Raw genomic sequence first — 26,238 nt, 5'->3', positions numbered from 1 at the left:
TGACCCCATTCAAATGGGAGCCTCTCTGCTCACCCTGCTAGGACTTGATTTCCCTTACCCTGCTCCCTCAGCCCAAAGACGTTCTTATTGCTCATATACTCTGCTCCTATCTGCTCCCCACACTGGAAGGTAAGCTCTGGGATGTGGCACACACCGGTGAAGGGTGGTGGGATCAGGAGTGGCCTGACTGTTCCCCTGGTCTCTTCCCCGGGTCCCCACTGTGCTCTCAGTATGCACACCTCTTCCACATGCCCTCACCCCCGCCTGCTCTTTGGGGAAGGCCCTGCAATTCTTCCAAGTTTACTTTCAAGATGGAATTCTGTCAGCATTCAGTCAACATTGGGGGGAAGTGACAGAGGGGAAGGAAGAAGCCAAAGATCCAAGAAAAGGGGACCCCTGGATTCTGACAGGGCCTGGACATCAGACAGCTGAGTGCTGCTAACAGTCTGACCTCCCTGCGGCCTGTCATCAGAGAATGCTGCACAGACCACCAGAATGTGTCAGGATGGAGTAGGCCTGGCCAGCAAGGAGGGGGCTGAAGGCAGGACGAGGGCAGGGAGCAAGCAGGCCCAGCAACAGCCTTGATTTCTGGCTTATCCCACATCACAGCAAGACAGTCCAGAGCAGGAGCCCAGGGCTCTGGGGGAGAAGCACCAGGCCCCAGACCATGGCCACTTCATAGCAAGAAAGGTCCAGATGGGTCTAATGGGACTAATCCTGCCCAGGGGAGGGAGACATAAGATCTGAGATGTCTGTGCTCAACAGGAAATTGAGACGATTAAGGACCACAAGGGCTCCAGGATTCTGGGCAGCTCAGGTGAGCACTGCCATTATGTTGGAGTCTGCAGGTGTGACTCACTGTTGGTTTTGACTTTGACTGTTTCCAGTCACTTCAGCAGGGGATGGTATTTCAGTCAAGGCAATGTCTGATTAGCTAGAGAGACCAACATGTCACAGTGCCCTGGGAATATTAAATAATATTTACAAGGGATGACGTTGGGGACATAATTACTGATGGTAAGAGGCAATCAACAGCAGGGGACTCTTTCACCGCTCAAGTGGTGAGATGTTAGATCTAGGCTCAGAGAAAGAAGGGCTTGTCATGGGGCTGGCAGGAGGGGTTGGCAAGTTATTGCTGCTGCTGATTCTGTTAATAGGATAAGCCAGCCTTGCAAATAAGAGCCAGACCCCAGGAGGCCTGCATTTGAGATCTGAAAACCAGGCCAGGTCTTGCCAATAGCTTCACTTCTGGATGTGTTGAAACTGGAAAAGAGCCCTGAGATCAGCCATGGTGACTACGTCTACAGCTTCTCTTCCATAAATACTGTAAGCATTAAATAATAATTAACTTGTTTTCAGATTCTTTATTCATCAAACAGGATGCCTGAGTTTGATCCCTTAGACCAACATGGTGATAAGAGAAAGTCGATTGCTCAGGGTTGTCCTCTGACCTCCATACTCATGTAAACACACACACACACACACACACACACACACACATACACACACACACACACACAAAGAGAAAGAGCGAGCGACAGACAGAGAGATAGACACAGAGGATTGCTGATTGGGACATGCAAAGACTCAACATTCTATCATTTCTGCTTCAAACAAGAGACCTGTTGTTTCATGCCCCAGACATACTGCCTTGTATGAATGTCACTTCCCTTCTGAAATTTGTGAAATAACACAGAGCCAACTTTTAATACTTGGAGGACCCTGGAAAATTTGTATCAGAACCTCCAAATCCAAGCTAACTCTCCTCTATATAAGGAAACTTAGGCCCCCAAACCACTTTGTCCTCGGTCACATAGCTGCTGTCAGCAAAGCCAAGCCTGGGACCTGGGGCAGGGGGAGGAGGGAAGGGCCGCTCTCCACAGAAAAGGCAGAGGGTGAATCAGAGCTGTGAAGACAGCCCTGCGGGCTATGGGTGCCAGTGAGCATGGGCTTGACCCCTGTCCTCGATCCTCACTGCTGTGCGGCCCTGCCAGAGCCGTGTTCTCTGAGCTCATTTTCCTACGAGCCAAATGCGGCTAACTGACGGTTACAGACTCGCTGCACACCGCTGTGAGGATTAAGTGAATAACAGAACAGAGCATTTTTCAAACAGCAGCTACTCTTGTATACAGAGAGGGGCATCTGGGGAGACACAGGGACACTTGGGGAATAAATTTTGTCCCAGAGGTGCTTCGGGCATCAAGTATGACGTGTTACTGCTTAAAAATGTCACTCAACACTGGGTGTGCCTCAGAACTCAAGCCCCTGAGGCCAGTGGAGTAGGATGGGCATTTGTACTTCCCCAGGTGTCCCACCACAAACCACTGTTTCAAAGTCTACACTGCTGGCGGTCCTCTTCGTTCACCCGTGGCTACTCTGGGTATTTTCTTGTTCTGTTTCCTTCCCTCAGCACATGTTATTTCCGTGTTTGTGAGTGTGTGGTACATGTGTTGGGTACATTTGTGTGCAAGTGTGTGGAGGTCAGAGGTTGACACTGGATGTCTTCGTCTATCACTTTCCACAGTCAGGGGGTCTCTCACTGATCCAGGAGCTTACCAACTCACTTCACTGGTTGCTCAGAAGGCCCCTGGGATCCTCCTGCCTCTGCAGCACTGGGATTACAGCTGTGCACTGCTGCCCCTGGCTTTTCCATGAGTCCTGGGGACCTTATACAGCAAGCACTTACCCACTGATCCATCTCCCCAGCCCTGGGCACAAGTCCATCCACAATGCAGCACGCATCAGCACTTCATTTCTTGGGATCTGCACTGTGAACATGCTCCCCAGGTAGTTCTGGTGAGTGGGCTTTGAGGAAAGGAACCGCAATTTCCCACAAGGTGAAACTTCAGGTTGATACAGAGCCACAGGGTGTGTCTGTCTCACTGGAAACAGAGGAAAGCCGTCTGCCTGCCTTCTCCAGAGACTGTGGGGCTGAGTGGCATGCTCTGCAGGTAGATGTGCGGTCTATGGACAGACAGCAGCCTGGCTGCTCTGGAAACGGGGCAGATTAGCTGTTACAGACTCACACAGGCGGATTAGTCCCAACTCAAAGACTTTAATGTACATTCTGCTCTTGGAAAAAATCTCCAAGGAAACAAGAGGCACCAACAGACTCTCATTCCGCGTCCTGCTGGGAGCTTGAGCCCCAGAAGAGGATGGCACCGGGAGGCCAGAGCACAGCAAATGGCCTGAGGTCAGGGTGGAGGGCCTGGGGGCCCTTCTTGAGGCAGAACTCTGCCCACACAGCACAACGGGGGTGCCCTCGAGACTCCCGAACCCAGAAAGGCGACAGCACCGAGGGCAGCCCCTCAGCAGGGCTGGGAAGTTCCGCCAGCCGGCATCTCCAGGGCTCTAAAGGAAAGGCCCACCTCTAACAGGGCCTGAGAGACGGGCTTGGGATAAGAACCTTCCCTTTTGCTGTTGAATTTCCATGTCATCAGAAAAAGTCACAGTGGCCTCAGTGAAAAGTGGGGACATGTGGAAGGAAGGCTTCCGTGTCCCACCCGAGAGTGTGAGGCTTCAAAACGGAAGCCCCAGACCAGAGGCCAGTTCTGGGACACCAACCCCTGGGGCTTCCAGACAGGAGGGGCCTCGGGAGAGGATGCTGAAGTTGAGCATTGTCAGACTCAGTGCGCCGTCTTCCTGTCAGCCTTCCTCAGGCTGGGCTCCTGAGAGCTGAGACCCAGTTCCTGGCAGGCTTCCTTCCATTCAACAAGGAGCAGGCAGAAATCCTGTACAACCACATTCAACTTCAAACCTACATTTAACTTAGAAATTCACCCACTAACACCAGGGACGGACCGGGTCTCTTCTTTCTTCTTTGAACCAGGTACAGAATAAGCAGCTAGTCTTTTAGACTGAAGGTTCATTTTCTCATTGCCAGAAGGAATTCGACTGTTGCTGGGACAGGTTTCACCTGGACCTTCTGAAAGGGCCTTTTTCTGAAATTAAGCACCAGGGCCAGGATCAAGGGAACCACAAATGCTCCGCTTTTCAGCAAAGGAATGTATTTACTGGTGAAGAGGGGGCCTGGCTCCGCCTTTGCAGGCCCTGACTGGATCACTATGCTGGAGGGTCCCAGGACAGATGGATGAGCAGAGAAAATGGGTAGTAGCCACATGGGAAGGGGGCTCCCTGGCTTCAGGATTTGCAGTTAGCCAGTCTCGATGCCCTCAGGGAGCTCCACCACCACCGGGGCACAGTCCTCGGGCTCCGAAGCAAAGTCCCATCGGAACTTCTTCGTCAGGTGGGCTTGGAACTTCTCCGCCTTCTTCCTCAGGGTGGCATCCACAGCCACACTGCAGGCAGAGGAAAAGAAAACCTACAGAGAACAGAGGGAAAGTCACTCCTGAGAACAGGGGCCCTAAAAGCTGTGGAAATTTCCTCCTAGTGTTCGGCTCTCTGGGGCAGTAGATCAGCTGCTGCTGGCACAGTCCCAGGACACCTGCTACGCACCCCCCAAAACCAAGAAGGAAGACATTGGAACGGGACTGGAATGGAAAATTACCATGCTGGACACAGATGCCCCGCGAGAGTAAGGCCACCAGTGTTGCCACTACTGTCCACCTGGGCAGGGGGACAGGAGGGCAGGGGAAGGGGACAGGATGGCTAAGATCTACAAGGCACCTGGGCAATAACACAGAAGAAAAGATAGTTATACCAGGTGGTGTAAAAAGTTTGGGGAGACACAAAAGCCCTTGAATCCCATAAAGTCCCAGGCCCTCAGCCAACAAGGCTGAATTGCTGCTCTAATCTTCTAAGTGGGCCATAGAATACCAGTTTGAGGCTTCCATTCCTCTTAAAAGCTGTCTTTAATGTTCATTTAAAAAACATTACCATTGTTTAAATTGTGGTAAAATAGATATAGCTACCATTTAAACTATTTTTAAGTGATTAGCCGGTGGCAATAAGTGCATTCCCATCGTGCAATCATCACCAACGCTCATCTTCAGAAACTTCTCATCTTCTCCAACGGAAGGAAGCTCTACCCAGAAAACTCCAACTCCTATCATTCCCACCCTGGCTTTTAGCAACACTCTCCTGCTTTCTGCCTCTGCCTCTGCCTCGGCTAGGAAGCTCATGGAGGAGGAAGCTCATGGAGGAGGAAGCTCATGGAGGAGGAAGTTCATGGAGGAGGAAGCTCATGGAGGAGGAAGCTCATGGAGGAGGAAGTTCATAGCATCTAGTCCTTCTGTGGCTGCCTTATTTCACTTAGCTTGTCTTCAAGGTTCATCCATGTTGTAGCATGCATCAGAATCTCCTTTCTTTTCAAAACTACACAGTAGTCAGGTGTTGGTGGAGCATACCTAGAGGCAGATGGGTCTCTGTGGGTTCAAGGCCAGCCTGGTCTACAGAGTGAGTTCCAAGATAGCCAGGGCTACACAGAGAAACCCTGTCTTGGAAAACCAAAACTAAAAAGTGGAGCTAAACATGGTGGTGCACATCTGTAACCCCAGCACTCAGAAGGCTGAGGCAGAAGAAATTCAAGCTCAAGGCCAGCCTGGGCTACATAGTAAGACCCTGTCCCCTGTGCCTCCTCACCCAATTCATACACACTTTCAGGAGGGCATGACTGTGCACTCTCTCTCTCTCTCTCTTTCTTTCTTTCTTTTTTTTTTTTTTTTTTGAGACAGGGTCTCTGTAACTGCTCTGGCTGTCTCAGAACTCATTTTGTAGACCAGGCTGGCCTTGAACTCATGGAGATCTTCCTACCTCTGCCTCCTAAGTGCTGAGATTAAATGTGTGTGCCACCATGCCATGCTCATATCTTTATATAGACATGTTATACTTGTGCATGCATACACACACACACACACACACACACACACACACACACACACACGCACGCACACACACACACACACACACACACACATACACACGCACGCACACACTTTTAAAGGTTTTTATTTATGAATATGTTTATGCCTCTGTGTCTGAGTACGTCCATACTCATGTAGGTGCCTGCAGAGGCCAGAGGTGGTGTTGGATGCCCTGGAGCTAGAGTTGTGGGTGGTCATGAGCTACCTCACATGGATGCTGGGAGCTGAACTCAGATCCTCTGCAATTCACCCCTAAGCCACCTCCTTCAGCCTCTGGTAGTCCACATTCTATTTGCCATTCACCTGTCAACAGCCATTTAGGCCGTTGGCATTTTAGGTATTGGGAATAAAGCTGCCATGAATATAGCTGTACAAATACTCGAGTCCCTGCTTCCAGATCTTTGAGTGCAGACCCAGATGGAACTGCTACACTTTACGGCAACTCCTTTGCTGGCCCCCATCTCCACAGCAGTGGACGACAGTACATCACTGCCAGCAGAAGACAGGCTCCAGTTCTCTGCAGCTGCTCAACACTCTTCTGCTTTGCTTACTTATTTAGCTTTCAACAACAGCCACTCTGATAGGTCTGGATGCTATCTCACTGTAATTTTGATTTGCATTTCTCTAGTGATTAGTGATGTTAAACATGTTTTCATGAAGTTACTAGCTATCTGTATATTTTCTTTGGCCAAATGTCTCCTCAAGTCTTTTGCCTATTTTTAAGTTGGGCTGTTCAACTGTTGAGTTACAGTTCTTCATGCATGCTAGATACTGAGCCATTATTTTGATTTCCCCATGAACTGTTAATACAAACACGGGTAGAAGAATAGAAAGGCATTTTCTACACATTTGAAAGGCCATTCCAGTTCCTTATAAGAATACCAGCAAGCCCAAGCCCAAGCCCAAGCCCACCACCACCACTACCACCCGCCACCACTACTTTCTTCTTCTCCTTTTTTTTTTGGAGACAGCGTTTCTCTGTGTAACAGTCCTGGCTGTCCTGTTCTGGATCTCCCTCTGTAGACCAAGATGGCCTCAAACTCAGAGAGATTTGCCTGCCTCTGCCTCCTGAGTACTAGGATTAACAGCCCACTACTTCTTAAACTACCTGACTGTTCAAAAACATTTCAGACACTCAAACTGTACACCCAGCATGCTCTGAGAAAGACATACCAGAATATGGTTTTAAGTAAAAAACATTTTTTTTTTTTTTTGAGATAAGGTCTTACTATGCAGCCCTTGCTGGTCCAGCCTTGAGCTCAAAGAGATCAGCCTGCCTCTCCCTCCCCAGTGTTGGAATTAAAGGCTTGTGCCACCACACCCAGCTCAGAATGTGTACTTTAAGGACATGGGGTAGGAGACTGTTCAATTACCCCAAAGGGAATACAAAGCTTTTTGTCTGCCACCTGTTACCCTACAGGCCTACCCCTGATGTGGCCACAGGCACAAGCATCTCTGATTCAGTCACCTCCGGTTGTAGCTGGCCTACACAGCACTATGGAGGACAGTGAGTTCCAGGCAGCTTGTCTGACAAAGGAAACAGTTCTCTCTGCAGCTGATTCCCGGGGCAACACCACCCTCTCTACAGTCTGTTAGCAGGAGTGAGGCTCATTCTCGGTGGCCTTTGTTGAGAGCCATTCTCTGTGAGCCCCAGGAACGGCAGCAGAGGCAGAGTGCCTGGAGATGGGTAGGAGGCAAGTGTTACGGAATTTGGCTTACCCAGGGAACTGGATACAGGAGTGGGGAGCGTAACTGCAAGAAAGAGCCGGAGCAGTAACTCACGGGAAGGGCTGCATGATCTTGGCAGGAAAAGCGCCTCTGTGCTTCCCTGAGCCCAGGGTCACCTCACTGGTCCTCTCAATCTCACTGAAGTCATGGGCTGTTTACTGCTGATGTCATCCAAGAGTGAAGCAATCCAAAACAGTGACCCACTCATACCTGCATTCTGTACTCCGGGATTCAAACACAGAACTTACTTAACGCACAGGAGAATGAAGACAACCGCAGACTCAAGAAAAATGTATTTATGGATCCTTTGCATAGTCCCTGGCACCAAATAATTGTTCGTTATGTGACGGTGCTGGAGAAAAGGCTTATCCTAGAGATGAGGTGCACACCAGGCCCCAGAATGCTGCTGGCTTCTGTGACTCTTGCAAAGGCCCAGGCTAAAGTGAACTGCTCTGAACTCTGTTCCTTTAGCACTGGGCCTGGCTTCCCAAATGGCATTTCTCATATTGTCTTATATCACAGTGGTCCTTTGTGCCTTAAAGAGTAGGCACCAAATCATACTTACCAGTGTATCCAACACAGCATACCACCCAGAGCCTGGCCCAGAGTTAGGGCCCACAGGAGCTCACCAAACAGGAAGTACAGCACACAGATCTGTGTTGCACTTGGCAATGGCGGGAAGTGAGAGGCTGGAACAAGCTGCGCTCAGCGTCGTCACCCACCCTCCCCACCTACCTTCCGAACACTCCTGAGAGCAAAATCAACTACTAGTGGGCACAAGCAAAGCCTTGGTCTTTTTTAAAGCTTCTAATCTGAAAAGTGCTTTGTCCTTTAACTTGTCATTAACTCTCCGCTACAAGCCTGGCAGGTGGGAGGGCGGGGAGTTAGCAATGCCCTGCACGGACGGATGAGGATGCTGGCTCACCGCACCGCACCGCATTCAGCATGCTCCAACCAAGCAGGCCCGGTCAGTCTCAGAGCTTCTCCACTACAACCTTCTGTCTCCACAGAGTAAACGCGTCCCTGACACTGAACCTCTGTCCAGCCCTGTGAGTGCTTCTGCAACTGTCCCCAGGTCTCCAGAACCCGGCCACAGACCACAAGGAATTTCACTTTTTTTTTTCCTTTTTGGTTTTTTGAGACAGGGTTTCTCTGTGTAGCTTTACGCCTTTCCTGGAACTCGCTTTGGAGGCCAGGCTGCCCTTGAACTCAAAGAGATCCACCCGCCTCTGCCTCCCGAGTGCTGGGATTAAAGGCGAGCGCCACCACCGCCCGGCTGAATTTCACTTTTATAAACCAACTTCACTTAAGTATACTTTGCATACAGTGAAATGCTTGCACCACTACCACCCAGCTTATCCTGGTTCTTTTATCTTCAGATTAATTCTATGTTTTCTTTAAAAAAACAAAAACAAAAACAAAACAACTTAGTAATCATCTAGTTACTTTATTCTCTAAGGTAAAATCAAGTAAAGATTTCTAGCCGGGCGGTGGTGGCGCACGCCTTTAATCCCAGCACTCGGGAGGCAGAGGCAGGTGGATCTCTGTGAGTTTGAGGCCAGCCTGGGCTATAGGACAGACTCCAAAGCTACAAAGAGAAACTCTGTTTAAAAAAAAAAAAAAAAAAAAAAATTCTAACTCCATAGAAAAATGCGTGATCTTAATTTTGGCTGATTAATCTTGGATTTTTTTTTTTTAAAGACTTTTAAAACAGGATGATCACATTTTGCAAATGAATGCATTTATCCAAAATAAAAAAACATGGGCCAGGCAAGTTGGCACATGAACTTAATCCCAGCACTAGGGAGGCAGAAGCAGGTGGATCTGTAAAAGCCAGCCTGGTCTATAGAGTGAGTTCCAGGCCAGTCTAGGCTACATAGTGAGATCCTGTCTCAAAACAACAACACCCCAAAAAACCAAATGAAATAAAAATAAAATCAGGGCCACTACATGTTTTTCTTCAAATATAGAAAAAGTATCAACACTTTAATCATTACGTCTATTATGAAATTAAAACAAAAAAAAAAAAACCCTCCATTCATAAACATGAAAGCTTTTAAAGAGCAAAGTTCAGTGACTGCAATATACATCCAGTCATGTCCCGCTGGGCAGCTGAGCCTGTCTTATCCTACATTTTTTCGGTAGGCCGAAACAGAAGCTTACTTAAAAATACATCAAAAGCCCTCAGGTGATTGGCTCACAAGTGAGACTGGCCAGAACACTTGTTATCACTATAACTGAGGCAAGCGGTTTCCCAGGCAAGACCACACGCTGTAGTGCTGAGCAAGGAATAGAAAGCTCCAGGAATCACGTCTTCTTTTAAGACAAGTTCTCTGTGCAGTCCTGACTGTCCAGGAACTTGTTTGTTTTTGTTTTGTTTATTTCAAGACAGGGTTTCTCTGTGTAACCCTGGCTGTTCTGGAGCTCACTCTATAGATCAGGCTGACCTTGAACTCATAGAGATCCCCCTGCCTCTGCCTCCCAAGATCTGCGATTAAAGGTGTGCACTAGCATACCTGGCATCCTGTCTTCTTTACATTTTTTTCTAAAAATAACATTTACTTAATTTAGTGTACATGGGGAGGTCAGAAGACAATCTGCAGGGGTCAGTTTTCTCTTTCTACCATGTGGGGTCCTAGGATCAAACTTAAGTCGACAGGCTCCGTGGCAAGCACCTTCACCTGTGAGCCATCTCAACAGCCTGGCATCATGTCTTCCGGGTCAGTTCAGAAAATCTGGGCTGCTTCATCTGGTGCTATAATTATATATAGGAGACACATATATAGCCCTACAGTAGGCTTCAAATCTAAATCTCAGCCTGGTCATCTCTTTTATATAAGTGGAGACAAAAACACAAGGCCGGTACCATCCACATGATGGGGCTGTATACCCAACTTCTTGCACTGTTTTGAGGGCTAAATGAGACGATGAATATTGAGCAAACAAAAGCCACAGTCAATGGCAGGAGGAGGTAGGTACATTTATCTATTAGAAATGTTTATGATATGAAGTTGGAAAGATGGCTCATTGGTTAAGACCACTGGTTGCTCTTCTAGAGGATCTGGGTTTGATTCCCAGAACCCACATGGTAGCTCACAACAGTGCAACTGCAGTTCTAGAGAATCTGACCTCCTCTTCTGGTCTCCATGGGCACTAGGTATACAAGTGGTGCAGAAACATACATGCAGGCAAAACACCCCCACATAAACATTACAGACATCACTGAGACTAGGGATGTAGCTCTGCTGGTAGAGTATGTCCATCACAAGCGTAAGTCCTAGGCTGCATCCCCAGCACATCACCTGCACATGGTGGCACATGCCACTAAACCTAGCACTTGGGAGGGAGAGACAGGAGGACCACAAGTTTAAGATCATGTGTCTATATAGTGAGTTTGAGTCTAGCATGAGATACATAAGACTCACCTGCTAGCACTTAGGCATCTGTACTGGCCTGCCCTTAGGGTCCTGACAGGATAGACCTCAGCTGCAGCCTTCTGTGGGCATTAGCTAGTTTCCTTATAAAAGGCGGCCTTGCCCACCACCTGTCTCCTTTCTCTTTTCCCTTCCTTGTCCCCAGGGACTGGTCCCTGCCCCCTTCTCTCCCCTCCCCTCAATAAACCTCCTACATGGGCCTGATGTACGCCATATCCTGGTATTCACAGGACCTTTGCAGCTCCTGCCAGCCATCGGTGGATGGAGGGGTACCCCGCTTTCAAGCTTTCTCTTACTAAGTCCCTTCTCCCACGCAGCTTTTCACTCATTCACTCTCGCTCTCCCCATCCCTCACACAAACCTGCGTTCTCATTCACCAACAGCTCTGCCTCCATTCAATACCAACAATCCGGTCTCTGGTGGGCCACCCGCCTCTGACCATTCCCCTAGATGTGGGGCTTCATTTCTCAAGCACAGTCCTCTCCGTGCCTCCTGGCTTTTCTCAAAATCCTGGTACCAGGCGACTGTGTCTCTCGGGCTCCTAGCCCTCGGTCCCCGTTCTTGTGTGATGAGCACTGAACAGCTGGTGCCCACTTAATCCGATCCCCCCTGGATCCCTGGGACGCCAGAACATTCAGGCCGTTGGATCTTCTTCTCTCTGCCTCCTCCTTGGGAACTGTCATACCCCTCCTCCCTCCCACGGGGATGTCTCTTGGAGAACCACTGACCATTCTTTGGACCAGGCAGTTGGGGAACTGAGAAAGAATTCTCCACTTTCTTCCCTTTTTTTGCTCTAAGACCCGCTTGTGTGTGTCTGCTCTTCCTCCCTAAATGTTGTCTGCTGAAACGTGCGAACCAGAGATGGAGAAGCCAGCTTCGTCCTGCTCAGCACACACCGGTTCTCCCTTTCTATTTACTCAACTCCTGTTTAATTCTGTGTGTATGTATGTGTAACTACTAACAGCAGCCATGCGGCTCTCTCCATCTTGGCTGGTGATCTCATCATGATTTCTTGTGAGTTCCAGGAAGTCGACTTGGATCCACCTCAAACAGTATCTTGCCAGGTCCAAGCAGTGCTGGACAGTTCCACAGAGCCTGGACAGCCAAGTGAAACAGCCAGCTACCCCAGGACACGGCCAGCACCCTAATTTTCTCAGGTCCCCCAAAGATGATCGACGCCCCCCCAGGCCAGCAAGAAGAAGTCTCAAGAACATGGAGCCCTCATCCCTGCCTCATCTGCTACCCTTTCTAACTCCTCTCCTTTTTATAATAAACAAAAGGGAGGAATGTTAGCATTCAGGCATCTGTACTGGCCTGCCCTTAGGGTCCTGACAGGATGTCCTCGGCTGCAGCCACTAAGAGCGCCCCCTGTGTGCATTCCCTATGTTCCCTTACAAAAGGCGGCCTTGCCCACCTCTGTCTCCTTTCTCTTTCCCTTCCTCGTCCCCAGGGACCGGTCCCTGTCCTCTTCTCCGCTCCTTCTTTCTCCCCTTCCCTTCAATAAACCTCCTACATGGGCCCTGTTGTATGGTGTGACTCCTTCCCACTGTTTTTAAAATACAACACCACCCATCTCAAAAACAAGACAAAACATAACTGAACTACAGATATAATAGTTAGAGATGACACCCAGAACAGTGATAAGGCACAAAGCTTGCTTGGAATGCACTACAGCTATAAAAAAAAAACCCAGATCTCCAAACACCATGGTTATATGACTATATGCCTAAATACTATGCAATTGGCAGTCAGAATCCTTATTTTGTGCATAACTCTTTCCAACACACTATTAATTCCAGATTATCTTTTCATTGACTTTAAGCAAATTATGGTGAGTTAAGTTACTTTAAATGAAAGAAAAAAACTTTGTGAAACAAATCATTTTTTTTTTCAAGCTAAATCCAAGGGATTTGTAAAAGCCAGTGGCATTTATTCAAGTGTCTCACTTGGGAAATTTGGAGGAAAAAAAATCAATGGCTGAGGTCATACAGGACTGACCTCATGCACACTAATATGGCTGTCTTGAATGTCTTTAAATGCTCACACAAGACAGGCCCTCTCCACAGACAACAGACAGTTATGCCCCTAAGCAAGGAAGCCAGCTCCACCTGACTAGCTGGGGAGAGAGCAGGCAGCAAGCTGAGGAAGCTTTTAAGGTCTGATTCATTCAGTCACACACACCCCAAGTGAGTGCCTTTGCGTGGGGGATTGGATTCTCACTGCCAAGACATTAAAAAAAAAGTTTTATAATATCCTAGTCCACACTGTGCCTTTTGAAATGTCGATGTCCCTCACATAAAGCTGTTCAGAACCCCTCAAGCCCCTCAAACATTAACCCCAGCCAGAATCCATCATTCCTTCTTTGATGTATCAAATGCCCCTTGTTAGACTTTACTGTTTATACCTATATTTACATTGCCAAAGGAATGATCAATGCTTTACACGTAAAAAACAAGCACTAACACGGGTCAAATGGTAGGTGTTGACAATAAACAGTGAGAAAAAAATGCAGGCTCATGGCTCTTTGGGGAATGCTGTATTAACTTCAAGTTAGCGGTAAGTACAGAACAGGCTAAGAGTATTCGGAGGAGGCAGAGCTAAGTGATGAATGGCCAAGGACATGACAGGCTGTGGAAAATCAGGATCAGTCCAGAAGGTATGAAATTATGAGGTTCCGGAGAACATTCTGGAAAACATGCTTACAGTTAATACTGCTTTGCACATTTTCAAATGTGCTGAGATGAAATCAGACTCCAATGATGTGCTTTTTACAACTGAAACAAAGCAAGTCTAGGCACAGTGTTCATGGGTATAGTTCCAGTTGTTTGGACTGCTAGAACCACTTGTGCCTAGGAAGGAATTCAAAGCTAGCCTCAGAAAAAAAATAAAACAGCATGGCCCGTCTGGGAACTTGCTGTGCACAGACCCTGACACTACCTTGATAGTGAAACAGCAGCTAGAGAACAGGCTAAGAGCCAAGTAACAAGGAGCCTTGGGGCCAAGAGTGGCACATTTAACTTTCCTAGTAAACAGGGGAGCCACAGAGAAATAGGATCAGAGCCGCACTTCGGAGCAACAGAGGCAGCAGTGTGGGAAGCAGACGGTTTAACAAGGTAAGCATGGAGTCTGATCAACTCTGATGGAGGCTAGAGGAGACCAAAGAGCCCCAGCTGGGGCAAGGTAAGAGGGCAGGTAACACCACTATTTGGAAACTTTAGTTAATTCGTCTGTTTACTTCCTGCTGTCAGGGACTCTGACACTCTTGTTCAGCTATAATCTCATTTCTAGAACAAAATCTTGTATACAGCAGGTGCTCAGCTAGTAAATTCATAATCAATGAACCCTTGAAGACAGGAACTCCAGCTAAGTCTTGTTTTCATTCCTCAACAACTGAAGTAGAATGATGTACGTAAAGGATGCACTATTTTTTTTTTTAAAGATTCATTTATTTACTTATTATGTATACAATGTTCTGCCTGCACACATCCCTTCAGGCCAGAAGAGGGCACCAGATCTCATTACAGATGAGCCATCATGTGGTTGCTGGGAATTGAACTCAGAACCTTTGGAAGAGCAGCCAGTGCTCTTAACCTCTGAGCCATCTCTCCAGCCCAAGGATGCACTATTTTAAAGGCATGTGTCCTGAACAGTCAGTCCTGAACAGTCTCAAAGAGTGACGTCAGCTAGTACAGGTCGGCAGCAGTGTGAGACCCTGGGTCTTATTCCCAGGACCACATAAACTGGGTGTGTTCGGCACACACCTGTAATCCTAGGACTTGGGAGGTGGACAATGGAGGATCTGAAATTCAAGGTCACACTTGGATCATTGGGAGTTTGAAGCCAGCTGGAGTAGAGAGCTTGTCTAAAAACAAACCAAATGACATCAAATGTCTTGTCCAGGGGGATCTCACACCATCAGCACTGCGCAACCCACATACATGGGCATCACACAACCCAGCTGGGCCCCTGGTATTTTGAGATCACTGGTGCAACACGAGCCAGCAACACCATGGCCTTGCTGGGCTGGTGTGACGGACGGCATCCATTCACATCACGAGGGCAGTACGTCACCCCTCGACTGCATCGTTCCCCATGGCTGCAGCTACCAATGGAGGCCAGTTAGCAGTTTGTGACTCTCACACTGCCTGGCAGCCCAGTGACTTTGTGAGGAGGGTCCCCACAGAGGAGGACTAGAGATTTAACTTCTCTGCTCCATAACGAACAGAAAAGGGCATTTAATTCGTCTGCAGTAGAACATGCCAGGCTTAAGCCATCATTTGACAGACACATCACACAGTCCACACAAGTCCTCCAAACGCCAGGCAACTGCCCGCTGCCTAATTACAGACTCATCCAACAGCATGGCAGTTTTGGAAAAGTGTTCTCTGCCTCTGAGAAACAACATCCACAGGATTTTGGGGGTGCGAGGGTGGGGGGTGGGCATGGGAAATCGATGCTATATTCATACCTTGGGGTTCCAAACTTCTATGCAAATCCTGACTTCCACTTTCCAGTGTCAAAGTAAGTCAATCATTTAACTTCTTTCATTTTTTTTTTCATTTGAAAAATAAAAACGATTTGGTCTGTCCAACAGGGTTCTGGGGAGCTAACATGTGATGGTTCATTTCAATTGCTAACCTAAGACAGATCAAGAATCACCTAGGAGAAGGGTCTCTGGGCATGCCTGTGGGGACTTGGTTGATCAGATTAACTAAGGCATACAGATCCACCCACCAGTCCCTAGGCTAGGATCCTGGAATATAAAAAGGGAAGCCAGTGAGTTAAACACAGGCCGTCATCACTCTCTGCTTCTGAACTATGGATACAATGTGGGCGGCTGTCACCAGCTCACCACTACAGAATACTATTCTCCTTTAAGTGGCTTTCGTCAGGTTATTTCATCACAGCAACAGAAAAACTTAGACATCACATGATACAATAAATATGGTGTCTGCTACCCAACAGCATTAACAAATACTAGTTTCTTCTGTGGGTGGGGCTGAGAGCTAAGTGAGGAACAGCTTGCATGGAACAGGCCTCCTGGGGCATCGCACACAGAGAAGAAAGACATTGGTGGTACAGAAGCTATGCAAACGGACAACTGGCTGTGTCTGCCTCTGCTACACAGAGAAAGTTACAAAATGTGAGTGACAGAGGCTGTCCCAGTACGGAAAGAAACGAATCTGTTTGCCAAGGGAGGCAATAGCATAGGATGAAGATTCTAAGTTGTTTGAAGCTCCTTCCCTAATTACCACTCATAATGAAAATTTAATTGCCAAGTTAAAAGCAAATTTCACTTTTTCTGTCAGAGAATCTCTGCAGAAACTGGCACATTTTGTTTGAACAGGAAATCAAAGTTACTTTAATGCTTAAATGAGATCTAAGGAGCTGCAGATGTTTCTCTGGGAATAACGAGCTTCCAAACTCTGCCTTACTAGGCTGCAGCAACTCACAGCTTCAGGAGCCCTAGAACCGCTCAAGCTGGTGCTCCGGTTTCCTGTGGGTATCTTCCCCCGTGGGTTCATGCCTTGGGAGCTGCCCGTGTTTGGTGACACTAAGAGACGAGGCCTGGTGAGAGGTTCCTAGTTCACCAGGTAGTGCTCTGGGGTTCTTTGGTTAGTTCCTCACAGAGGCTGTCACCAGCAGTCACCAGCCAACAAAACCGTGAGCTAAACAAACCTCTGCTGGGACTCCAAAATGGCTTACAGGATAAAAGCCCTTGCCGCACAAGCATGCTGACCTGAGTTCAATCCTCAGAACCCACAGGACTCCCAGAAACTGTGCTCTGACCTCCACAAACACCCATGGCACCCACTAAATTTAAGAAACAAAAAATAAATTAATAAATAAACGCCTTTATTTCAAAGCAGACTGCCTCAGTTATTTCCTTATAGTAACAAAAACCTGGTAATAGAGCTAGGTAGCTAGGTAGGTGGGAAGGATTTTAATTCTAAGTACCCAGTACTAGGCCAGAGAGAGGATTTCTGGCACAGAGGTGCTTACAACACAGTAGAAGATAGAGAACCAGGAAACATCTCAAGGTTAGAAAGTACACTCAAGAAATATTAGGGTCATGGAAAAACAGCGAGAAAGAAAAAGGCGACCTTCCTGAGGGTGCTCCCACACGTGTGCCTTCCTGCTGACCAACCCACATGTGTGTCAGCCCCAGTCTGCTCACCTGTAAGGTGCTGGTGAGGAAGTTGTCCTGGGAGACAATGTCCACAAAGAAGTCGGCAGGGATCTCACCAAGCTGGTGGTACAGGATGGAGATGAGGCTGACGTAGAGCGTGTGGTGCTTCACCATGGCTGCTTCTGACCGACACAGGAGGTTCAGGAGCCGCTTCCAGTGCTCGAACGCCTCATACACATTGCCCAGCAGGAAGCACACGAAGGCAAACTGGAGCTCACCTGTGAGGTACAAGAAGAGCTAAGATTCTCACAGCGAGGTGCACCAGCTGACACTCCCACAGGATTTACAATGCCACCATTTCCATGAGACCTTGGCAACAGGAGCCTTGCATCCCCGTCACTCCGACAGAACTTAGGATGGGATTCTGCACCCAACAAGCACTCAGAAAATATTATTGCTCAACTGCTAAAAACTCAAACCATGGGACACCAAACTGTGGCTAGACATTTACACAAAAACGGGTCACAAGAAGAGCGTAATACTCCATGTCTGGCACTTTAGGAGGTGGACCCTAAACCCAGGGTCCATCAGAATTACTAACAGATCTCACTGAAAGCAAAGCTGCCCAGAGCTAGAGAGGTGGCTCAGGGATTAAGAGTATTTGTTACTCTTCCAGAGGACCCAAGTTCAGTTCCTAGCACCCACTACAAGCATCTTACAACTACCTGTGACTCTAGCTGCAGGAGATATGACAACCTTGTCTGGTCTCAACCTGCACACCTGCACTCATGCAAATACCTGACACAGACACATAGACACATAGACACAAAGACACACATACACACACACACAGAGGCCTAATTAAAAATAATAGAATAAATCCTAAAACTTTAAAAAAAGAAAGTAAGTAAAGCTGCCCGTTTGTCAACTCAGAGAGTTTGGTTACGTAGAAAAATGGACTCCAGAATTGGTAAAAACAAGATCAAAGCCAAGTATTTTACAATCAACTCTTAGCATTTCCATGTTGCTGAAACGGTCACCTCTTAGTGGCTCATATTCTAAGCTCCCATGAATATAGGTGACATGACCCGCTGTAGGCCTGGTGAAAAGCCGCATTACACACCATACTCCGTCCTCAGCCCAGTTCCTCCACGTCATCAGAGAAGGCAGTGTTTCCCTCATTTTAAGATGAGGTTAAGGGCATGCCCAAGACTGTGTAACTGTGTTTTGAATGATGGAAAGCTAGATCAGATTTGATGCTGGGTAGGAACATTTCTAGAGTCTCCCACAGCAGGAAGTTCCTAAATTCCTATTACTAGTCAGCTTAGTTTTGTTTATTTACTCACAGGGCTCTGATGTTATCTCTGAGCAGCCTGGTGGCTAAGACATGGGCTTTGGAGCCAAAGTGCCTGGATTCAAATCCCAGCTCTACTATTTAGCAGCTGTGTGACCTAAAGCAAGTTCTGTAATCTATTTATGCCTCGATTTCCTTATTTGAGAGTTATAATGAAGAGTAAATTATTTACTACAGTGCCTGTTAAACACTTAGAATAATACGGGGCACAAAGCAGCACTCAAAATGCCAGTTCCTTTTCAAATCTCCACTTAGTACCCATCTCCAACAAAGGCCTGGCAATCCAGAAGCCACTGCCCGTGTGCAAGCAACTGGGGCAAATGAGCTAGATGCAAGGGTGCAATCTGTAATCCCAGTACTCAGGAGGTGGGGGTGGGGGGTCATGGACACTGCAAGTTCCAGGCCATCCAGAGTTACAAAGCAAGACCTTGACTCTAATAAATGAACACACTCACATTGACTCACCAAACACATTCTCCCTGGCTTCAAAGGTAGCCATTTATAGGTAGCCTTCAAAGGTAGGCATATATATATATATATATATATATATATATATATATATATATAATAAAAACAATAAATCAGCCAGTCGTGGTGGCACATGTCTTTAATCTCAGCACTCGGAAGACAGAGACAGGCAGATCTCTGTGAGTTTGAGGCCAGCCTGGTCTACAAATCGAGTTCCAGGACAGCTAGGGCTGTTACACAGAGAAATTTATATTAATTACATTTATATTACTATGCCATGCATTAAGATGTAGCCATTAAAATGTCCGTTGTATCATCAGTTCAGCCAAGGATATAAAAAGGTCTCTAACCAAACTTCCCACCAACCTCCACCAACAGGAAAGTATGTAAATACCCTGGACAGTTTGTCAGAAGACAGGACAGGCGTTAGAGGTGTAACAGGGCCGGGGAGATGCTCAGTCATGCAGTGCTCGTCTTGCAAACGCATGGACCAGGGTCAGGTCCCAGAACCCGAATCACAGAAGCTGGTGGTGTAAGTGCTCACCATCCCAGCACTGGGGAGGCAGAGACAGGCAGATGCCTGGGGTCTACTCTGGCCTACTCTACTCGGTGAGTTCTAGGTCAGTGAGAGAACCTTCTCAAAAGAAAGAGGTTAGCAGCGCTTAAGGAACCCGAGGGACTGACCTTTGACCTTCATGTGTTCATGTGCATGAACACACACAAACAGCAAGACAAATGTCTGTCATTAGTATTCAAGAAACAGAAATAAGATGCCACTTTCCAACCACTGAACTGAAGAGGCCTTCACTAAGAAACCATGCTGAGTGCTGTCAAAAGTGATGAACAGACTCCTACCCCCTGGTGAGGAGGCAAAATCTGGCAACACACACAATCCAACCCTAAGCCCAGGCATAATCACACTCAAGAGTGCTTACTAGGCTAAATATATAACAGAAGAACAGGAGCATCTTAAGGAGTGACCACCGAGAACTAGTTCTGTAGCTCTGGACACTGAAGAGGTGAGCTGTGACATGGAAATACTTACAGCACATCACAAACGCTTCTCTTTAACCTTGTTTCTATAAAAACTCCATGTGCTTCTAGAATGCAACTGAAGTTTAAAAGACTGGACTCTAAAAGACAAATGAAATATAACTTATACTTTTTGTTTGTTTGTTTTTTGTGTTGTTGTAGTTTTTTTTTCCCAAGACAGGGTTTCTCTGCGTAGCTTTTGCGCCTTTCCTGGAACTCACTCTGTAGCCCAGGCTGGCCTCGAATTCACAAAGATCCACCTGCCTCTGCCTCCCGAGTGCTGGGATTAAAGGTGTGCGCCACCACAGCCTGGCGACAAGTGAAATATATAGAAATACACAGGAAAAAGAGAAAAGGAAGAAAAAATGCACTGAACTGTGAAAATGGTTATTTCTAGGTATAGGACTTGGAGTAATTTTATTTTTGTTTTGGTTCTGTGATAAATACATATTATTTTAAATTAAGAGAGCAAGCAGCAATAAAAATGGTAACAATAAAAATAAAAATAAAAGTCCTGGACTAAGCCAGGGAAGGGACCAACATTTAAGAACTCAAAAGCAAACTGAAGTGTCAGACAAGGCTTATAGGAACATAGACAGAATTGGCCTAGCACCAAGAGCCATGGGGCTCTGGTCTCAGTGTGACCACTGGTCACATGCCTTCTCTCTACAGAGCTAGGTTATGTCACTGATAACCAAACATGGGATTATGTGCACCGGCTCATCTAAGATGCTCAAATTATTAGATGGAGAGCCAGACAGCCAAACTGCTGGGGCCTTGACATAACTCTCTTGACTTAACATCTCTAGGCTAAGGGTAAAGATACATATATATGTTTAATGACTTCTAATGAGTTTACCTCCTTTAAGAGCTCTGAACTAGCTAATCCAAGATGGGCCCTCTATTCTAAAATACCCCCGCTAGCATCCTCCCCCAAAAGTCCAGTTCTTTCTTACCAAGTACATCCTGGGGGTTGCAAGGGAACTGCTTGCTGAGCACAGTCTCGAGGGCATAGCTCAAGTCCATGCTGTGCCTGGTGATCTCTGCTGGTGTGGCACCTGCTGGGAACATCTGAGTGGGCAACTCTGAGAAGCGGATCTCTGTCCCAGCCCTGGGCTTCATCTCAGGCAGCCGGGCTAAGCCTTCTTGGTAGCTTTTGCACTCAGTACCACAGAGGGGTAGGTTCTGCTCCACTCTGTCCTTGGTGTGCTTCATGGAAAGCACAGGCAGGACATCCGAGAAGGCGCAGATCTGCCGGCTCTCAGGCTGCAGCTTCTCCATGGTGGCCTCACTGATGAAGTTGGTGAGTGAGATCCATTTCTTGAGTGTAGCATATGGGTAAGGTCCCAGAAACTGGTCTAGCTCAGGGAGATTGGCTCTCATAGCTTCCACTTCAGCCTCTGGAGCTGGAGACAAGTCTACCTCTTCCTGAACCGCATTCCAGCGCAGGACTGTCAGCCCCCGCTGCTTCAGGCTAAGAAAGAAGCCCATCCGAGGGCCCACCTCCCTGGGATTGGCCTTGTCCACAGAGCTGTAGTGGAGGAAGTGGATGCCAGGAGGGATCATCTTCACACCCCGGAACTTGGGCCCCACCTCCCAGGAGTTGTAGTCAATGCCAAACTCTGTCCCCTTGGGCATGTTCAGAATGACCACAGTGGCTCCTTCAAAGAAGAGTTGCTTGGCTAACTCAGGATCCATCTGCATGGAAGCCATGGGGCCAGTGTTGGGTAACCAAAGGCAGGACTCCTTCTTGACTTCTAGAACAACAGAGAAAAAAGAGAATGAGTTGACCAGAGTGTAGGAAAAGGCTACTTCATTTACTGCACATTCTCTACACACCACATATTGAATTCGATCCCGACAGAATTAATCCCCATAATCCTCATGGCAACACTGCATCTGTCTAACATCTGTCTAACCCTGCATCTGTCTAGGAAAATCAGGACAATGAGATTTTAGGGTTTTGATTTAAGAAGCAAGAGTCTTCATTCCACCACTTAAAGAAAGGTCACACTGTCAAAATGAAAGCCCGACTGCTGGTCCTGTGTCCACTGCACACTCTTAGACTCTGCACTCAAGTCTTTCTCCTAACAGAGGGTAAGGATGGAAAAATACGCATGGCTCATTTTAAACTAGAACTGTGCTAAAATCATTTTAAGCTACAATTCTATCTAAACCCTGCTATTGGAGAGTACCTTAAGATCTGCCAAAGATGACCAAATCAAATCTGTTACCTAATTTCCCACGAGCACCTAAAATTAGCAAAAGGTTTGAGAAGTGGAGAGCTTTTCAAACTCATCAAAAACCTAGTTGAAAGTGAGGGAAAATAAAAGGACTAGTCCCCTTGTTTAAAGACAACTTAGCAGGGTACAGTTGTACACACCTGTTTTCCCAACCCTTGGGGGATAGAGGCAGAAGAATCAGGAGTTCAAGGTCATCCTTGATTGCTAGAAACTGTCTCAGAAATACAAATACATAAATAAATACATAAATACAGAGCTTGTCCAACACACACAAAAAGGAACCTTAGAACCACACACACAACACACACACACAATCATCTGTGGGAGGCAGAGGCAGGGTGATCAGGAGTTTAAAGCTGTTGTCAGCTGCACAGTGAATGAGGCCAGCCTGGAACACACACACTGTCTTAAAAACAAGCAAATAAATAACCACAAAACAAAAACATCTAAAGTCCAGGGAACAAACAACTTCCCAAAGAGCCACAATTCATCCAGAAAAGATTGGCATGGCAGGTCTACAGTAAGTATTCGAGGAGGAGCTTAGATTCTTTCTTTTGCCCACATTTAAATTCCCTATAAAGACACTTTGATTAAAAACAATGTGAGGGGCAGAGTGCTGGCAATCGGCTCGGTAAGTCAAGACACTTGCCCTGTAAGCCTGACAACCTCACTTTGATGGCCAGAACCCACATAAAGTTGAAGAAAAGAGAACCCACAAAGTTGTCTAACCCTCACATGTTTGCCATAGCATAAGACACCCTCCCCCATCATGTACTCACATACACACAATATTAAAAACAAAACAACTCTTTGGCACATACTGCCTCTGAGGTATTTAGAAGAATGGTTCCAACATAAACCAATTTAAGCCAAGCAACTACTTCAACTTTTCCCTAAGTCACTAACTCAGCCGACACACACGCAGATTACCTGCACTACACAGGGTCTACTGAACCCCAACAGAAATCCGCAGAGCAAGGCTCCCGACTGCCAGGTATTTTCACTTTACACAGAGGTACAAAACATGACCTCACAATTCAAAAACAGAAAAATCAAGTGCTTATTTTTAACTTGGTTTACTCTTTAAAAACAAAACAATATGAAGGAAAAAAACCTTTTTACAAAAATGTTAGCATACTTTATTGTCTTTACCTCAAAACCATGAGAAATGACAATCAGCACTTTTTTCAAAATGCAAGACATAACTTGAGTTAAGAAGTCAGTTTTAGACATACAGCTGATCTGAAATAATGAAAAACGTCATACAGAGGCCAGAAGAGGGTGTTGAATTCTCTGAAACTGGAGTTGGAGATGATTGTGAGCACCATGAGGGCGGTAGGAACCAAGCCCAGGTCCTCTGGGAGAGCAAGCAGGTCTCTTAACCACCAAGGCCTCTCTCCAGCACCAAGAACAGAATCTTTATCCTATTGGAATTTCACAAGTAATAAGGATGGGTATGATTCCTTGAAGGCTTGTGTTTATATGCACATGTGGTCATGACATAAAAGTCTTTGAGACTGTAGTTCACAGTCAACATCTGAAACATACAAATGGGATGCATTCTTCATGTCCTGCAACACATAAAGACATCTCCTCACCCCATTCACCACCTCCCTAGCCCGGAGAGTACGTGTTCCTCACTGTGTTTTCTTTCTTTCTTTCTTTTTCTTTCTTTCTTTCTTTCTTTCTTTCTTTCTTTCTTTCTTTCTTTCTTTCTTTCTCTCTCTCTCTCTCTCTCTCTCTCTCTCTCTCTCTCTCTCTCCCTCCCTCCCTCCCTCTTTCTTTCTTTCTCTCTCTCTCTCTCTCTCTCTTTATTTCTTTCTTTCTTTTTCTTTCTTCTTTCTTTCTTTCTTTCTTTCTTTCTTTCTTTCTTTCTCTTTCTCTCTCTCTCTCTCTCTCTCTCTCCCTTCCTTCCTTCCTTCCTTTCTTTCTCTTTCTCTCTCTCTCTCTCTCTCTCTCTCTCTCTCTCTCTCTCTCTCTCTCTCTCTCTCTCTCCTCATGTGTCTTTGGGGAACATAAAATTCTTACTATGCCTCGAAAACCCTGCATGAATTACCCTTGGCAACTCCAGCTTATTTAATACCATCCTCGCTCCCAAGGACTGGTCCAGCCACACTGGCTTCTTTCTGACCCTCAAACCAGAGAAAACTACCTAAAAACTTTTGTCAAATAATTTTCCTGACTTTTGTCAAGTATTCTGTGATTATACTCCGGGTGCCTTGTTGTCGGTCCACTCCAGTGACAGGTGTGTAACTTTGTGTGCTTGATTGAGGGTTGTCATAAACACAAGACTTGAGTCCTACGTCCCAAGCACAGACGCGATGCTTAAAAGTTTTATTTAATAAAATACAATATACATTTAAATAAAGCCAGGAGGCCGGTGGATGACTTACCGGAGGCCACGCAGAGAGGGGAGCAGAACCAGATCGAGTGAGGATAAGGTCTCTGGTCTCCAAGCTCTACAGATAAAGGGGGGGAAAAGTTACTTCGTGGGCGCCGGGAAGCCTGACGGGTCCTCGGAGAGCTAGGCCTCGTGAGATACCGGCCCACAAACTCGCCCGGCTCGGAGACAGGGGCCTAATTAAGTGCACTCTGTGATTCTGAGCCGAGAAGCGAGGTGACCTGGTCACACACAACGAAACCAGAGGACCAAAGAGGCGCCAAGAACCGACACTCACCACGTAGCCTCACGCTCCGGCTCCGCGGAAACGGGACGGAAGTTCGGCGGCTTGGGCACCGGATAGGTGTTACGGAAAAAGTGGTCGGGCGGAGTCCCAGGTCGCACAAGAAATGGCCCGTGCTCGCAGGTTCCTACTGATAAAGCACTGCATTTTCTTCTTAGTGTTTCATATTACCGCCTGAATCGTGGATAACAATTTTAATTAAACTACGCACTTTATCCCCTTCCAGAAACATACTCACCAGCCACAGTCCTTTGGTCTCAAGCAGACAGGGGTACCAAGGCACGGTCCAGGTGGTGGCTCCCAGTAGCCACGGTTAGCCTCGGCTTCTTTAGCCACATCACTATGCCAGGCACAGTGTCAAAGATGCACTGTTACCATCCAGTCCCAGCTTCTAGACACACTCACCCCTAGGTAGAGTTTCAGAAACCGTGCCTGTTGCCTGAAGGGAGAACCAGTTCCTTCCACAGCCCACAGCAGTCTGTCTGACAATGATCACCCAGTGTCTTGCAGACCTAACAGAATACCACAGGCAAACTATAAATGCACATTGAGTAAGGAAACCTGCCTGTCTTTTTCTTCACTATTTCTTTAGAACCTAGCCCATAGCTAGCTATCTTAGATATACTGTGTGTTAATTACTAATGACAATAGATGGTAGAGTAAATGACTATTTGCAGTCCTGGCCTTGCGCTAGGTCCCACAGCCACTAGGAGATATAAGTCATATATTGCAAAGAATTGCCTTATGTGATAGTGAGGGCTAGCTAACCAGTACCAAAATTTATAGGGTAGGCTACTTGGACACTATTTCTAATCTTTACACTAACCATAGCCAACGTATGACACTCCCCTAATCTTGTACTGCTGACTTTACCTACCTGTTTTCCTACCCTGTTGTAATCTTGTTTATCTTCGAAGACAGAATTTTTAAAGGCTTCAACCTCTTCTTCAGGTGAGTTTACCAAAATTGGTTGACATCTAAGATGGCTGACAGAGCAAAAGACAGATAACCTCCAACTTCGTTAACATCCTTCTAAGTGGCATACTCCAGCACTATGACAATTGTCAACTAAAAGGACCCATAAAAGCAGTGCCCAAATTGCTGGAAAACCCCTGCCATTCCCAGAAAGGTTTCAAGTCCCCCAACTAGCCTCATTTCTTTTGCACTATATCTCCATCTCCCTAACCCCAATCAGTCAAGAAGTTGATTTGAGTTTATCTCCCATTTCTGTTCCTAACCAGGAATAAATCTCCCTTGCTGCTAAATGTGTCTTATTGCCAGTGCTACAATTCTAACAAAGAAAAATGACCCGGGATGGGGATGAAAATTTGGTAGTTAGTATT

General features: G+C 46.8%; 1 protein-coding gene across 3 annotated transcripts; it reads right to left on the bottom strand.

Annotated features, from left to right (window-relative positions):
* Positions 1-3,035: 3,035 nt before the first annotated feature.
* On the bottom strand, positions 3,036-25,036 carry Aar2 (AAR2 splicing factor). Of its 3 annotated transcripts, XM_006984158.4 has the most exons (5): positions 24,890-25,036; positions 24,605-24,670; positions 20,925-21,725; positions 17,163-17,392; positions 3,036-4,321 (listed from the first exon to the last, which is right to left on the bottom strand). In XM_006984158.4, the coding sequence occupies exons 3-5, from the start codon at positions 21,679-21,681 to the stop codon at positions 4,154-4,156; spliced, it is 1,155 nt and encodes a 384-aa protein (XP_006984220.1). In that variant the 5' UTR covers positions 21,682-21,725; positions 24,605-24,670; positions 24,890-25,036; the 3' UTR covers positions 3,036-4,153. The 3 variants fall into 3 exon arrangements, with proteins under 3 accessions (XP_006984220.1, XP_006984221.1, XP_042132577.1); XM_006984159.4 differs by lacking the exon at positions 24,605-24,670 and having other exon boundaries at positions 24,890-24,981; XM_042276643.2 differs by lacking the exon at positions 24,890-25,036 and having other exon boundaries at positions 24,605-24,787.
* Between the last annotated feature and the right edge of the window lie 1,202 nt (positions 25,037-26,238).

Source organism: Peromyscus maniculatus, chromosome 4, assembly GCF_049852395.1.
Source record: "Peromyscus maniculatus bairdii isolate BWxNUB_F1_BW_parent chromosome 4, HU_Pman_BW_mat_3.1, whole genome shotgun sequence".
NCBI classification, from domain to species: Eukaryota; Metazoa; Chordata; class Mammalia; order Rodentia; family Cricetidae; genus Peromyscus; species Peromyscus maniculatus.
The sequence above is the reverse complement of the archived record's forward strand: the minus strand, read 5'-3'. Positions and strand labels throughout refer to the sequence as shown.